Source organism: Typopeltis vanoorti, chromosome 24, assembly GCF_054136105.1.
Source record: "Typopeltis vanoorti isolate ZY-2024b chromosome 24, IOZ_Tvanoo_1.0, whole genome shotgun sequence".
Taxonomy (NCBI): Eukaryota; Metazoa; Arthropoda; class Arachnida; order Uropygi; family Thelyphonidae; genus Typopeltis; species Typopeltis vanoorti.
Window position 1 is genome coordinate 85722550 of NC_143572.1, and position 18092 is coordinate 85740641.

The window sequence follows — 18092 nt, forward strand, 5'->3', positions numbered from 1 at the left end:
GGTGAGGTGACTACAGCACCATCTGGATGTGAGAGTGGTGGAAACCTGAATGGACATAAGTTGAGCCCAATTGCCTTGGCAAGGGACCAAAAGGAGTGACTGCCATTTGTGCAGGAGATGAGTTTGCAGCATTTGGCCCTTTCAAAGTCTAATCTACAGATAAAGACTACAGATTTATCTATAGGAAAGACAAAGTCTTACCTATAAATAAATGACCTACTCTCAATCACCATTACCACTATACACAACTCTTCATCAACAGTACACTTCATTCATCCAACTCAATCAACAAACATGCAGTGTTCAGATACCCCATGCTTCAAGATTCTTAAACACAGTAAACACAGATATCCATGCTATTTCAAAAAAGTGAGGATAACCTGGTCACCCTCAACTACAGAAAGCAGCTTGCCTTTTTTTCTCACAAAAGGGATCTCAGTTGACTAATACATAAATCATCAGATAACCATATCTCATTCCTTGAGCTGATACTTACATCCAACTTCTTCTGGAATAAATGTCATGCTGACCCTTAAAAATTCTAGGCATTATTTTCAGCTCAAGATACTATATTTCACCTGATCTAGCTACATACTCTGCTTCCAAATCTGTTCATTCTTAGAATACTGTTCACATGTTTGGAGTGGTTATTCTAAAAACATCTGTAAAGATTTTGATGCTATCAAGAAGATAAATGGCAGAAAGGGATAAGAATGGTATAATAAATGGTAGAAGAAGAAGAAGATAAACAGAGGTAAATAAATTGGAGGTGCATAGCATATTACAGAACCTTAATGTGAATACAGCTGTGGGATTGGATGGTATACCAGATCAAGTTTAATGTGAAGTGGCAAAGGAATTGTCAGTGCCCTTGACCATATTGTTAATCTATGTCTAAGCTCTGGATTAGTCCTGAGGGAATGGAAAGAGGGAAAAATAGTTCCATTGCATAAAGGAGGCTCCAAGAGTGATAAAAAATTACAGACTAGCAAATTACAAAGAATAGCAAATTACAGACTGATCAGCATATTCCGGAGTTGTTGTCAAAGTACCAGAGATGATGGTCAAGAGCAAAATGCAAGAATGGAAAGGTGGAAATGGAATACCACATTGGGGCAGCATGGTTTTGTGAAGGTAGGTCATGCCTCAGTAACTTGCTCACGTTTTATAATACAGTGACAGCTGAGATGGATAAAGGAAATGGGTTTACAGCGATACTGCTGGACTTTGCAAAGGCCTTTGATAGGATACGACATGAAATTGTAATCAATAAACTGCAGCACATAGGGTTGGTGAGATGGAGAGATATCAAAGAGTAGTTTATTCAGGAGTAGAGTCCAAAAGAAGATCTGTGATTAGTGGTGTGCTGCAGGGGTCTGTTCATAGACTGCTACTGTTTAATTTGTTTATTAATGATATAGGAAAGGATCTGAGGGGAACTGTTCGGTTGTTTGACAATGATGTGAAGTTGGGTAGAGCAATAGTTAATACAGATGATGTCAAAATTTTGCAGGATGATTTGGACAGATGAGCAGACTGGGCAAAGAGGAATGGATATCAGTTTAATGTGGCAAAATGTACAGTTATGCATTTTGGGGTGAGAAGATTACCAGCTGTCAATTGGTAGAACTGTACTTCAGGAAATTGACGAAACCAGAGACTTGGGAGCGTTAGTGGATAGAGAGTTAAAGTTTAGGGGGTACATAGCAAAATAGGCTAAAGCAGCTTATCAGATCAATTGGTTACTGTTCTTTGTCGAGCCTTGATAATGCCCCATCTTGACTACTGTGTGGATCTGGGCACCAGGGTTTCTTGGTGATGAGGAGGAGATGGAGAGGGGTCCAGAGGCGAGTGACCAAGCTGGTAGCAGGTCTATGGAATTAGCCATACAAGAACAGGTTGAAGATTTGTGGGTTACAGAGACTAGTTGATAGGTCGAAAAGGGATGATATGATTGATACATACAAATTACTGAAAGGTTTTTGCAAGATTAATTCAGAGGAAATTTTCAGAACAGGTCTGGTGGTGGGAGAACTAGGGGTCATCCATGGAAACTGAGTAAGAGTGTAGTTAGTGAGGGTGTTAGGACAAGGTTTTTTGCTTGGAGAGTAGTGAATGGGTGCAATAGGTTTCCAGAGTATGTTGTGGGTGCTATGACTGTGAATGACTTCAAAACAAAGTATGATAGATATTGTGAAAATGTTGGATAGTTCTTGACATGATGTTTAGGGCCTCCCTTGACGAGTTGGATCCCTTGGAGTTGTCCATAATAATAATAATAATAGTAATTAATTTGACTGATTACTCCCTCACTGACTCACTTCAACCACTTTCTCACAGGAGTCAGTGGTTAAAATAGGGGTCATTTGAGGATCAAAGCTGGATAACTGGGAGGAGACCCCTATGCACATAACTGACCAGAGCTTCTGACCTAGTATCTTTATGCTGTATCTATAATACATTTTTGTACCATGGGTGAGATAAGGATATTTTGTTTTCTATTTTTATCAATTTTATATATATATATATATATATATATATATATTTGTATAAAGAGAATTGAATGACTTAAACTGAGAATAACTGTAAGATTTTAAGTATAACACACTACTAGTTTTGGCTTTTGACAGCCTTCTTCAGGTGTCTTTTAAAAATAGGAAACAGCAATAAAAACACTGAAGTTTAAAAAACTGAGAAACACAGGAAATATTGCAGTAAATAATTAACATGAAAAAACGTTGTATTTACATTTAAGTTGTTCTTTCAATCATGGCATTGTTTGGTGAGTGCGTGCATGTGTGCAGTCTCTGGTGAACGGCAGTACTGAACAACAGCAGAATGGCTATCTGGGAGGTTGCAGCTTAAATTGTTATTTAAATGTTCATGGTTAAGGATGATTTCTCTCGACTCCACAATTTTTCTTTCAAACTCATCATGGCAACGAAAGATGTTTTTGGATCCCAGCAGACTGAATAACCCTGGTGTTCATCATCAGGATGTCTCTCTTATGCTCCTCTGTACATAATTCAATAGACTTATCTGTTTGACCAAAATAAGGGATATTACTGTCACACCATATCTTGTACACGCCAGGATATTTCAGATTATGATGATGAGGCTTTGGATGGCTTACTAGAGAGAGTGGATTTTTGGAAGTATAGTAAATAAAGTTCTGATGTTGTATTTAAGAACTCTAGCTAATTTTTGGGAAACTGAACTGACTTATGGGATAGAGATATAACCCTTAATGTTGGTTTATTTCTTCAGTGCGGTGGCAAGGAGGATCTAGAAGGAATTTTTTAATTCTATCAGAAGATCCATTTTGTCTAAAGACATCCGAGAGGTAATTAATTTCTTTTTGTAGTTCATCCGGGTCATTTAGAAGAGAGCGTGCTCTATGTCCTAAGGTAGAAATAGTTCCAAGTTTTTGTGGAGGAAAATGATGGGACTGACTATGAAGATATCTATTAGTGTGTGTGTGTGTGTGTGTGTAGGTTTTCTATACATTGAAATTCTAAATTTTCCAGAGCAGCAGGACAGTTTTATATCCAGGAAAGGTAGGGAATTGTCGGATTCAAGTTCAGCTGTGAATTTTATATTAGGATGAGGTTTATTGTGATGATCAAGAAAATACATGAGAGAATTGTGGCTGTGGCTCCAAATAATAAAAATGTCATACACATAATGTTTAGGTTTAAACGAGAAGGATGATATAGCTTTTGTTTCAAAATCCTCTAAATAAATGTTTGCAAGAATAGGAGATAAAGGATTGCCCATCGCTAGACCTTGGTTTTGTTTGTAGATGGTGTCTTGATATCGAAAGTAACCAGACTTAATGCAATGGGTCAGTAAAGCAAACAATTTTTGGATAATTTGTCTTTTAGTAATATCAGTACTTCTGTAGGGACATTTGTAAATAAGGAAACTATGTCAAAACTAGCTATGATGTCATTCTCGTTGATAGTTATATCCTTAACGTGTGGTACAAAGTCCATGGTGTTGTTGATGAAAGACGAATTGTTAGAAAAACATTTGAGGTATTTAGCAAGATGTTTAGAAAGTTTGTTAGTCGGAGAATCAATACCTTCCACAATTAGATGAAGAGGGATGTTTTCCTTATGGATTTTAGGAAATCCATAAATATGTGGGATAAGTGGATGAAAAGAGTGTAGAGAAAGGCGAATGTTGCGAGATAGTTCAGTTGTTGTTTTTAATAAATTGTTGGTGCGATTTTGTAGTTCTCGAGTTGGATCTTTCTGAAGTATTGAATAGGTATTATTTTCAAGCAATTGCAGCATCTTATTATGGTAATCTTCAGAACTGAGGACAACTGTAGCATTGCCTTTATCTGCCAGTAATATTATGATATCTCTATTGTTTTTTTTAGGCTTTTTATAGCTTGTCGTTCAGCTGAAGAAATATTACCTGTTGGAGGTTTTGCATTATTAATAATGAATATGGATTCAATACACAGAAGTTTAGCATCTCGAGTAGGTAGGAATGAAGTGGCCTTTTCTATTTTGGCAAGGAGAGATTCTTTAGGAATAAATCTTGGCGAAGGAATAAAATTTAGACCGTTGCTGAGAATGCTTTTTTTGGCAGCTGTAAGAACATGAGAAGACTTGTTTATTACAACTTTGTCAGGATTGATGTTGGCTTTTGTAAAATTAAGTGTATTCTGTACTCTCTTAAGAGTCTCAAATTTTCTGATAAGGTTAATCTTGTTATCATATTGTATTTGTGTTGCTTGAGCTTCACTATTCACAATAAACTCATGCCAACTACTATTACCAGAGATTCTTCAAGTATTTGAAGAATCTCTGGTAATAGTAGTTGGCAAGTTCTTTTATTGTTAAATAAAAAAGTCAGAGTACGTTTCGTATCAGAAATTCTTTCGGTTAGTAGGTCTAATTTAGCCTTCTGATAGAATTTTTTTAGCACATTCTGTTGTTATATTCTCCTTAAAAGAAATGAAATTGGGAAAGACTGCATGGAATTTACAATGTTTTAAGAAAACTAACCTGTTAATACTCAGTCCTATCTCCTTCAGTGTTCTTTTGAAGCTTCTTTTGATATTATTTAGAGATGCCTCATCATGCAGGCTATAAATGTGTTGAGGAACAGTGACTTGGTTGTTTTGATACATTTGTATAAAGAGAATTTAATGACTGAAACCGAGAATAATTGTAAGGTTTTAATGGTATAAACTAGTTTCGGCTTTTGACAACCTTCTTCAGATGTCTTTTAAAAATAGGAAATAGCAATAAAAACACTGAAGTTTAAAAAAACTGAGAAACACAGGAAACAAATTGCAGTACATAATTAACATGAAAAAATATTGTAGTTACATTTAAGTTGTTCTTTCAATCGTGGTATTGTTTGGTGAGTGCATGCTTGCAGTCTCTCGTGAATGCCAGTACTGAACAACAGCAGAATGGCTATCTGGGAGGTTGTAGCACAAATTGTTATTTAAATGTTCACGATTAAGGATGATTTCTCTGGACTTCACAATTTTTCTTTCAAACTCATCATGGCAACGAAAGATGTTTTTGGATCTATCCCAGCAGATTGAACGACCCTGGTGTTCATCATCAGGATGGTTCGAGAAAAGAACATGACTAGACAATGCACTGGCGTGTGTTCTTTTGTAAGAGATGTCTTATACTCCTCTATACATAATTCAATAGACTTATCTGTTTGACCAAAATAAGGGATATTATAGTCACATCATATATATATATATATCATATATATATATATCATATATATTATAAACTTAAACTTTTGGTAAACTTAAAATTTCAATATAGAAAGCCTACACATACCAACAGATATCTTCATAGTCAGTCCCATCACTTCCCTCCCCAAAAACTTGGAATAATTTCTACCTTGGGACATAGAGCTCGCTCTCTTCTTGATGACACAAATGAACTTCAAAAAGAAATCAACTATCTCAAAGCTACTTTCATACTTAATGGATATTCTAAAAGAATTATTGAAAAATTCCTCCTTAATCCTCCTAGTCATCACACAGAAGAAATAAATACATTTAAAGGCAATATATCTATTCCTTACATAAGTTCAGTTTCACAAAAATTAGCCAAGGTTCTAAGAAAATACAATATCAGAACTTTGTTCACTCCACTTCCAAAAATCCGCTCCTTAATAAGCCATCCAAAACCTTGTCATCATCATCTTAAATATCCCGGTGTGTACAAAATATGGTGTGATTGTGATATTCCTTATTTTGGCCAGACGGACAAATCCATTCAATTACGTATGGAGGAACATTGCTTACAAGAGACTTGAGGGACATTGCTTACAAGAGACAACGAGCCAGTGCCTTATCAAGCCATATCCTTTTCTCAACTGATCCTAATGATGAAAACCCAAGTCATACAGTCTGTGGGAAAGATCTACTAGCATCTTTCGTTGCCATGATGAATTGGAGAGAAAAACTGTAGAATCTAGGAAAATTCATCCTCAATCCTGAACATCTAAATAATAACTTGAGCTACAACCTCCCAGATAGTTCATTCAACAGTAATCATGTACTGGCGTTCATGTGATGCTGCAAGCACGCACTCTCCCAACAATGCAACAAATGAAAGAACAGCTTTAAATACAACTACAACGCTTTCATGCTAATTATGTATAGAGACTCTCTATGTTTTTCATAGTTTTTTTAACCTTCAGTGTTTAGTGTTTTTTCTTTTATAATGTCACTTGATGAAGGCTGTTATAAGCTGAAACTAGGCATGTTTTACTATTAAACCCCCTTTTTTTTTTACCTAACTCTCGGCTTAAGTCATTCAACTCTATTTTACAATATGAATATCAACCGAGTCAATGAATCGTGTCATACATACATACATATATATATATATATATATATATATATGTGTAGAAAGTATTTTACCTTGGGTATATTAAATGTTAAGAATACCAAGCAATTTTTTAAACCTGGTTTTACTCCATTTCCCAAGTAAGCAAACAGACAAATAAGTCAAGTTTGCGCCTGCAAATGATGCAAGTCTATCTGATCCTACAGGTAGTGCAAGACCAGGGCAACTCGTGGTAGACGTGGAACAAGCTCCGATCACTAATCTTAATATTTTCCCTTAATGCCAAAACACATCTCCAATAAAGGGGATGTATGATGTTTTGTATTAAAGGCAAGGGGCCACTACCTAGACCGGTTTCGACCTTTATTGAGGCCTCATCAGTGGGAGCTAGGCTAGAAATACCAAGATTTAGTAATACAGAGCTCGTAAGTATTTTACCAGAACAAGTTGCCATAAGGTGTTTTAACCTTATTAATTAAATGGAGTAAAACCAGGTTTAAAAAATTGCTTGGTATTCTTAACATTTAATATACCCAAGGTAAAATACTTTCTACATTTATATCTCCTCCAGAGATTTTTAATTAATAAGGTTAAAACACCTTATGGCAACTTGTTCTGGTAAAATACTTACGAGCTCTGTATTACTAAATCTTGGTATTTCTAGCCTAGCTCCCACTGATGAGGCCTCAATAAAGGTCGAAACCGGTCTAGGTAGTGGCCCTTGCCTTTAATACAAAACATCATACATCCCCTTTATTGGAGATGTGTTTTGGCATTAAGGGAAAATATTAAGATTAGTGATCGGAGCTTGTTCCACGTCTACCACGAGTTTCCCTGGTCTTGCACTACCTGTAGGATCAGATAGACTTGCATCATTTGCAGGCGCAAACTTGACTTATTTGTCTGTTTGCTTACTTGGGAAATGGAGTAAAACCAGGTTTAAAAAATTGCTTGGTATTCTTAACATATATATATATATATGATATAAATGACTGACTTGGCTGAGAGACATATTTTTGAACAGATTAATAAGCCAAGAGATAAAAAAATAGAAACATTTTATTTTAAATAAACTGCATAACTAGTTTTGTCTTCTTAGAAGTCTTCTTTGGGTGCATAACATGAGGGAAATACCAACAAACATTGCAAGAGAAAAAAAATGTAAACATTAAAACACTAACGTATTAACATTTGAAAGCATTCTAAAGCATTCTGTGTATCACTTCATTGTTGGACGTGCGCATACATTCAAAGTCTTGTGAATGCCAAAGTTGGATAGCAGTGCAATATCAGTCTGAGAGATTATGGCTGAAGTTAGTATAGAGATGTACTAGACTGGTGACAATTTCTTTTGATTCTACAATTCTTCTCTCCAGTTCATAATAGCACTGACAGTATTTTCTGATTTGTCCCACATGATGGGATGAACGATAGAGTTTTTATCTTTAGTGTCAGCAGAATTCAGGACATGGTTCGACAGACCACTTGTTCTAGTGCTGCCATACATGACATCTCTTATGTTCTTCTAGATGTAATTTGATGGATTTTATCAGTCTGGTCAAAATAAGGCATGTTGCATTTGCACCAAATACAGTAAACACCAGGATATTTCAAGTTATGTTTTTGCTTGGGTGTACTGAGCAAGGAACAGGGTTTAAGTAGAGGAGTGAAAGAATTCCGGATGTTATATTTTTTGAGAAATTTGGCTAATTTAGGTGAAACAGAACTGATATATAGGATAGTGATATGTAGATTATGTTGATATGCAAATTATGTTGATATCTTCTTCACAGAGGAGGGAGAGCGCAAGTCCATTTGCCTACAGATAACACCAAGTTTTTGAGGCAAATAGTATGGGACTGTGCATGGTGCTGATGCCATGGTGATATCTATTAGTGTGAGCGGGTTTTCTGTAAATAGAGATCTTTACTTTTTCAGATACACGAGTGAGTTTGACCTCTGGGAACGGGAGGAGTCATTGATTTCTAATTCTGCAGAAAATTGGACCTTTGGATGTTGACTGTTGTGATGGTCTAGGAAATTCTTTAAAGAATCAGGTCCATATCTTTTCCACAACCTAGGTTTCAATGGGAATAAAGAGAGAGCTTTTCCCTCAAAATATTCTAAATATAAGTTCATTGGTACAGGAGATAAAGGATTGCCCATGACTAAACCAAAGTTCTCTATGTGTGTATGCATATATATTTGTATTTTTAATTTATTTTTACATAGTCTGGAACCCTACTCTAGAGACCAAACAATGAAATTTTTCACCCCACTTCAGGCCTCCAATAAGCAGGGTGGTGGTCTCACACCAGGTGATGAAATCCACCTCCCACCCAAAGACAATCATAAATGTCTATACAAGGTGGTCTGAAAAGTTCTCAGCCTAACAATGAAAAGACAAATTTATAATTTCAAAATTATTTTTATTTTTCAACATCATCTCCCTTAAGACTAATACATTTATTCAAGCGATGCTCCAGCGCCATTATTCCTCCTTGTAGTGGTTTTCAGTAAGATCTGCAAAATACCCCTCTACAGATGCAATCACCTCTTGATTCGAAGAAAAACACTGACCAGTGGGAAAGAGTTTTAGTTTTGGGAAGACACAGAAGTCAGAGGGAGCCAAATCTGGGGAATAGGGTGGATGTTCCAACAATTCATAGTGCAGATCATTTAATTTTTCCATTGCCAAAACACCTTTGTTGGCAAGTGCACTGTCCTGATGAAAGATGATTATTTTCTTCTGCAAACTGGGTCATTTCTCACTAATTTTTTTCGTCTAGTCTGGTTAAAAGATCGGAATAATATTCGCCAGTTATTGTTTTACCCTTTTCAAGATAATTAATAAACAAAATGCAGCATCCCTAAACACGGATGCCATGATGTTTCCTGCTGATGGAACAGATTTTGTCTTCTTTGGTGCTGAACAACTGGCTTCTGTCCACTGTTTTGACTGCTGTTTGGATTCTGGTGTGTAATGGTGAATCCAAGTCTCATCCATAGTAATAAATTGACGCACAAAATCAGTTTTATTCTTGTTTAAAACGCTCCAAGCACTGTTCAGAGATTTTCATGCGAGAGCATTTTTGATCTGCTGCAAATAAGCGCAGCACCCATCTTGTGCAAAGCCTTTTCATATGCAATTCTTCATGCAAAATATATCCTACACGTTCTTTTGAAATGCCTATAGTCTGAGCAATTTCACGCACTTTGACTCGGTCATCCAATACCATATCGTGCACTTGATCAATGATTTCTAGTGTTGTTACACTTTTTGGACATTCTTCGCGTGGATCATCTTCAAGGCTGGTACGGCCATGTTTAAACTCGGCAGCCCATTTCTTAATTGTCAAAAACAAAGGAGAAGAATACCCATAAACTTTTATGAACTTCGAATGAATTTCTTTTGCCGCTAAATCTTCTTTTACAAAGAATTTTATAACCGCATGATACTCAATTTTTATGCATTTCAAGGGATACAGACAACACTTTTGCTTCAGACAGCTGTATAAAATAAACTACTTGATAGAATGACTTGCAATTTCACATGAATGCTTATGACAGATGTACAAACTTAAAAAAAAAATCTTGCCGACAGTGTTGCCATCTATGGTCAAGACTGAGAACTTTTCAGACCACCCTCATACCTACAGTATGATTCGAACCCACAACCTGTTGGTTGGTGAATGGGTACGCTAACCACTTTGCCAACCAGGACATTTAATCCTCACCTTCTCGTGATGCACCCCTTAAGTACGTATCTACCAAGATACTGAATGAAAAGGATGAGCTGGCAATTTGAAATTTTGCTGACTAAATTGTATTCTTATTGGCTTAAGCTAATATATAAAATGATTGTACAACAAGATAGAATTTCATGACTAGGGCATTGGCTCAGTTAAACAAAGCCTCCTGCTGCTTTTGTCAGAGAATCTGGGCAAATAGCAAAACATAGCAATTGGAACAAACACCAACTCAACATCACCAAAGTTCAATATTGACCACTGATATAAGAGCAGCAGTAATTATTGAAAAGGAGTAAAACTAGGAGAAGAATCGGATAAGAGCCAGATTGACATAACAGGTGTTACAAAATGACTAAAACAGGTGAGATTCTTCTAAGCAACATATAAAAATGTCATATTTAGGCAATAAAGATCAAAGAAAAGAAGAAATAGCTATAGCATTCTAAATACGAGGATAATCTTCCTGAATAGCAAGTAATAGTAGGTAAAGTGATCTGGGGCTGGACAGTGTCCATATCACTCTATTTGATGCTGCTGGCCACTCAAGTAAACTGAATGGCAGGCAATACCAAGTAGAGTGAAATGGGAAGAGCCTCCCATTCAAGAAGATTATCACTGTGCCAATGGTCCTGCAGAAGGTTATACTATGAAAGAAATTAAGGAATTTTTTCAGACATTAGAGAAGGAAGCTGACACAAAGAAAAAGGAAAAGTTGGTTGTTGGAGATCTAAACAGCCGAACAGGAAATTACCAAACATAAAAATGTTTTGAGACAATTTGGAAAAAAGAACAAAGCTAATAATAATGATAAGTACCTGCTGGATTTCTGTTCAGTACATGCACTAGTTATCACCAACATAAAGATGTGCACAACACATGAAGAGAAGACATAAAAAATAACATGTCTCATTTGACTGTGTGATTGCTGATAGTGATATCTACATGTTGGTTCAGGACTGCAAGAGTATACAGAATATATGAAATACGAAGTGATCCTCACTTAGTTTTGAGCAGCTTAAAATTGAATATTATATTGAAAAGAAAAGTAAGAAAATTTTAAAAAGAATCAAAGTTGAGCAGCTTTCAGAGGTGAACTGTAGAATCAAGTACACAAATATGATTCCATAAAAAAAATGAGACTTTCAAAACAAGAACCAAACCTCAGATATTCAGTAACAGATCTGAAGAAATCTGGTCAATTTAGCCAGAGGAGTAAGTAAATAGTGAGGTCTGCAGGGATGGAAAAATCAGAACTGTATGGTGGACTCAGGAAGAGTAAGTAGCAATTTCAACTATTTAGCACAATTTTAGTGCTGAAAGCAAATTAAGTATGGAAATAAACAGAATTGGTAGAGGTAACATGATAGGAAGTCAAAATGAATAAATTTATGTAATAAGAGAGGAGACACAGTAAGGAAAAGAAGAATCATATCAAAAGTGATTATTAGAGCTATTGTCCATGTAAAATAGTACTTGTAAAAATCCATGCTTAGCATTCATGTCTTGTGTCATAAAATTTCTTTGTGTGAATTCTTACAAAGAGCCCAACATTCGATTTTATAATTATTGCATACAAAAAATGGATTGTGTTTATGTACCAATGTAGTTTCAATTTAAAATATACAAATACATGAATTAAACTGAATTTGTGTTTCTTTATGAGCAATAATGATAATTCTAAAAAGAAAATGAAAGTTAATAAAAACCTATATATTTATTATTTGTTAAAAAAAAAAAACAGGGAAAAGTGAAAAGAAAGGGAAAACCTGTATGATGGATGAAAAATGAATAGATAGATAGAAAAGCAGTTTTTAGTCTTGTGGAAAAATAATGTAGGAGAAACAAAAAGAAGAAAACGAAATGCAGCACCTCTAGGTAAAAAAAGCATCAGAGTGACTGAACGTTTGATTATTATATGACACTTCCAAGAACTCATTGCAGAAGGGCACCCTGCTCCACTATACACAAATTCATCATCTCCCATACTTAATCCTCCAAATACTACCATCAAGCATGCAACATCATCTACTGACTATCACCACCACAACCAGTATTATTCTGTCTGTAAATTGCATGTGTTCTCATGACTGATTTGCCTGTATGCAGTTGAAAACTCGAGTTTTGGAGAGAAAAATCCTGCTACCTTTATATGAGATCAGCTAACTCATCTGAATTGAAAATTTAAATCAGCAAAGTATACAAGAAAGAATTAGCCAGTTATTAATGGGGGGAGGGGGGGATCAGTACTGCTATTATGTCTATGTATGAATATGTATAAAAACAAAGTAAAAATAAAGGATATTTGAGAATGAGAGAAAATAATCTATAAGTGTGAATACAGTCTGCTCCCAATACAGCAAACACTACATTGAATTCACCCAGTATAAAAAATTATACTGGGTGAATTCAATGTAGTGTTTTATAAAAATAATAAAAACATGCTTGGCCAGGAATTCCAAAAATTCCTGGCCAAGGCTCTAAAACGCTTTGATAAAGAAAATTCTTAACACCATCATCTGATGAATGAGAAAGAAGAAAAGAAAATTCACTAGCAAATCTCCCATTAAAACACAGTATTATTTTGATCTTAGCCTAGTTGGCCGAGTGATTAGAGTATCTGCTCTGCCAAAAGGCTGTGGGTTTGAATCCTGCCAAGGATATGGATGTCTGTGATTGTGAAAATACTAGTGGTGGGCGGTAGATGGCGTTGGTGTAGATGATGGTAGTTGCAGTTCGTTGTAGTTGGTGGATAGAGTGGTGAAGGCAATGAGTTATAGAGTAGGTGCCCTCCCCTTGAGAGAGGGCACCTACTCTACAACTCATGACACCTGCAGGGAGTCCAAAGACTCCCTGAAGGTGTCACGTAATAATAATAATAAGTTTACTACAGTAAGAATTGACTGTATTTTCGACCTGTGGTGGTGCTGAAGCTTTTAACATACTCATTATTTTAGCTATATTGGTGATTATTCATTTACCTGCTGTTTCCATCTGGAAACATTGAACTAGTCAGTCTCAGACTGCATGTGCAGTCGACTCAAGTGGACTGATTTCCTTTTGAATACCAGTGCTCCCTTCATACATAAAAACTGGTCCTAAACATATTTGATAGAAGCCATATATATGTAAATGTATAAAATAAGAATTTTAATACTTTATGAGTTAATGCCTTGACCTTAAAGGATTTAAGTCTTCTGCAGAAGATAAACATCAATAATAGTAGTAGTAATAATATATAAATATATAAAAAACAGTGCTGCTAGCAGAATTACATTAATACAAACTGACAAAAACAATTCTGTTGAGTATTCTATTTTGTAAATAAGTCATCCCAACTTACCCTCTCATTAAAGTGAAAAGAATTTCAGGTTTAGTACATATGTATTCTACTGTAGGAGATCTTGTGCCAATTTGTCTTCGTAGAATATTGTTAAATATTTGTGCAACATCCTTTTTTCCCTATAGAAGAAAGGAAATATTTAGAATGGGAAAATTGAGTAATTAAAAAAAGTAGCATACCTGTCATTAATTAAAAACTAATAATTTAAAATGATTTTGATAATTTATGAAGACTACATCCAAGTTACGAATAATTCCTTTAATTTTCTGGCATTTTGACCTCATATGAAGGTCATCTGGAGCATACACATATACACTATGTTGACAAAAGTATTTGGACACCTTACATGCCATGCAAATTTCAGATTCTACCACATACAAATATTCAGAGTGTCTGCATAAGTCTGGTGATAAAAGATGGGATGTGCTGCATGTTTTACACTGTATTTGATGTCAAGATGCCATGTTCAGATGAAATGACAGACTTCAATGTACGATGGTTGTTGGGTGTCAAATCAGTGGTGTTTCTGTCCGTAACATTGCTATACATATCAGTATATACCAAATCCACCAATGTTTATGTCATTTGTAGATGGAAAGTTGATAGTGCTACCACAGCAGGAAAATACTTTGAGGCCATTGACTCTCACTGACCGAGATTGACGAGCTCTGTATTAGAATGTTCGAACATCCTGTACATTATCAGCAGCAGGGCATCTGTCAGCACTAGAACTGTCCACAGAGAGTTACATGCTTAGATTACAAGGGCAGAGCTACTGCGAACAAGCCACAGAGAGCAACACTAAAGAATGTTTCGATAGGTCTTTCACACCATTCCTAGACCATAGATGATTAGAAAAGGGTTCTGTGGAGTGACGAATCACACTTCCAAATGTTTCAATCCGATGGTCATGTTTGGATCTAGAGAATACCTGGGGAACAGTTCCAGCAGGACTGCATCATTCCAGCTGTCAAATTTGTTGAAGGCTTGGTAATGGTAGTGGATTTCAGTTGGATAGACATGTCCAAAACCATGATGTCTGTTGGCCATCTGGACTCCTGGACAACTTCATGCTTCCAACGCTGTGGAAGTACTTCAACTGTGGCCCTTGCATGTTTTGGCATGACAATGTTCTATGCCATACTGCACTGTGTGTCTGAGAATAGTTTCCACAATACAATGAAGTGTTGGATTGGCCAGCTCAAAGTCTAGACCTCAACCTCATCAAACATATTTGGGACAAATTAGAATGCTGAATTTGCTCCATATGACAGGGGCCATCAACAGTGGAAGTGACTCTGTGAGAGTAATGGAAAAATATTTCTGTTGTGACATATCAGAAACTGGTTTAAAGCATGCCCTGAAGAGTAGTGCTATCATTCTGGCCAAAGGTGGTCCCACATGGTACTAACAATATAATTTAAAAGCATTTTTTTTTTGACAACTAAGTCTAAATTCTTTTATCAACATCGTGTATATACAAAGACAAGTTACATTACTTTTCAAACAGTATGCCAAAGTGATAATGATTTGAAAAAATCGTCAGTTTAGACATATCTACCCTTTTCAAACTATCCCAATCAATAGCGCCTCCGTAGCGCAATTGGAAGAACGACGGTACATTGCGCCCTTCGATTGGAATAGGCCTAAGTTCGATTCTCGTCGCGACGGGAGGAATCTTTATCTGATCGATTTCAATCGAAGGTGAGTTAGCCGATCTCATACGGAGGTAGCAGGGTTTTTTCTCCCGGAAACTCGGGTTTTTCACCCCGCATACATACAAATCGGCCCTTCAGAACACACGCAATTTACAGACAAAAATTACTAGTTGTGGTGGTGTTGGAGGTGGGCGGTAGATGGCGTTGATGGAGATGATTCGTAGTAGAGGTTAGGTGGAGAGACAGTTGTAGGTGTCCTCCCGCGATGAGTCTTCGGACTCCTTGGAGGTATCAGGAATAATAATAATAATAATAATAATAATAATGATGACACAATTCTTTTACAGGCCAAATTGCAGCCCAATATCACAGCACTCTGACCATATACCAGGTTCTGGTTACTTTATGCTGCAAAATACTTTTTACTTGCAAAAAGAAGATACAACTATTAACTCACCTTTATCTCTCCCAATTGTTTACTTTTATATGGAAGCTTTTGAACAATGTGCTCCAGATTCTTTTAACTTTAAAGTCTAAAGTATGGCTTAGGTATGTTGTTGATGTTTTTGTTATGGCCTCCAAACTTTAGACACCTTCTTCAGGCACCTACACAAACAATTTGCAATTGAAACTAAAAGTCAGAACATGCTTCCATTTCTAGATACACTCGTCAAAGGACTTCCTTCCAACAGTCCTTCCTTAATTGTTTACCATAAGCCTACACCTACTGACCGACATATACACATAAGCTCTAACCACCACCCAACACAAAAACTAGATGTCATAACATCTTAACACCCATATAACTTTATGTTCTAAAGCAGTGTTTCTCAACCTGTGGTCTGTGGACCACCTGTGGTCTGCAGGCAGACTTAAATTAATTAAATAAATATATATATTTTTTAATTATCTAAACAAATTAAAATTGAATAAGTAAGAAAGAATTATTGAAATCAAATGGGGACTTTAAAAAACAACAACAAATATCGTCAGAATGTTCAAAGACGGAAGCAATAAAGCTATATTGTTGTTCACGTCACTCTTTTTATTATTCGTCATTCTGCCGTAAATTTGTAGCGGCAGAATGACAATAATAAAAGAGGGGTGAAGTGAACAATAATATAGTTTTATCGCTTCCGCTTCCCTTGCTGTTTTGTCAGATTTGAAGTGAACATGTGTTGTCCACATTTCAACCAATGGCTTGTTGTTTATTGATTTTCATTATTGAAGGTTCCCCTCTTTCAACCATGGCTCAGTATATCTTGAGAAGTGCTAAGTGATACTTGGACAAAGTGTGTCCTGAGTTAACCCCAGTATTATATATTTATATATTTTTTAACAATGGAAAAGTGGCTTAGAACTAGGACTTTGAAAAGAAGAGCAAATGAAACAAGTGATGCTAACCCTAATTGTGAAAATTTCATAGAATGAAAAATTCTATGAAATTAAATCCTGTATGATCCTTTCAGAAGTTTGTAAGTCTCAATCATATCACCCTTCTTTCTCCTGTTTGCTAGTGTCTGCAGTCTACAAATTCTCAATCTGTCTTCATAATCAGTATTCCACAATCATGACATCGTTTTTAACACTCTCCTTTGCACTCTCTCTCCACTATATCAGAATTACAATGGAAACCAGACCTGCACACAACAGTCCAGGTGAGGTCTTATCAAGGTCTTGTAAAGAGGCAAAACGAAATCCTTATCATTACATGTGAAAGTTTGTTTCAGCACTGCAATTATCTTTCGAGTTGTATTTGCAATCTTTGCTACATGATGGCTACTGAACTTCAGCTTTCTATCTACTAACACTCCAAGATTCCTAACCCCATCAGTTTCTTCTAGCATAATCCCACCAATATAATAAAACACTGGATATCTATTCAATCATTTTACATTTACTGACATTAAACTGACAACCACTTTTTCATTCCCACAATTCCAGTCAATTCAAATCATTTGGCAAGTACTGCATATCAGCAGCATTCCTGATTACCCTACTGATTTTTGTATCATCAACAAATAGCTGTATGTTGCCTGTCAAATCCTTCCAAATGTCATTAATGTACCACAAGGACTGATCTTTGTGGTACATCACTAGTTACCTTAAATCTTGAAGATTCACATGTCCCTGTATACCACTTTTTGATATCCGTCAGTCAGTTATTCTCTTAACCACGCTAATAATCCAAACCCATATTCTCCAATTTATGCAATAATCTTCCATGCTGTATTCCAGTGTTTCTCAAAGTGTGGTACACGTATTCCCGGGGGTACGTGGCAATTTTCAGCTATGCATCATTGATGCATGAAATAGTTATATTTCTCAACAAATAGTGCAATTAGAGACAACTGGGATAAAAAAAATGGCACTAACTAATGAATCACATCTCCCCTCCAATAGAAACTGCTGTATAGACTCAAGCAAAACCATATGTTGCCGGTGCAGCATATGGTTTTGCTTGACACCACCCCGTCGTGAACGCGTTAAAACTAAG

At 36.1% G+C, this 18092-nt stretch overlaps 1 protein-coding gene across 2 annotated transcripts in view; it reads right to left on the reverse strand.

Annotated features, from left to right (window-relative positions):
• The window catches only part of Mo25 (calcium binding protein Mo25), a 322108-nt gene that overhangs the window by 182386 nt on the left and 121630 nt on the right, over positions 1–18092 (reverse strand). For both annotated transcript variants that reach the window (XM_090413554.1, XM_090413553.1), the window contains exon 4: positions 13938–14056. In XM_090413554.1, coding sequence (XP_090269680.1) covers positions 13938–14056 — 119 coding nt within the window. The remainder of the gene's footprint in view (positions 1–13937; positions 14057–18092) is intronic.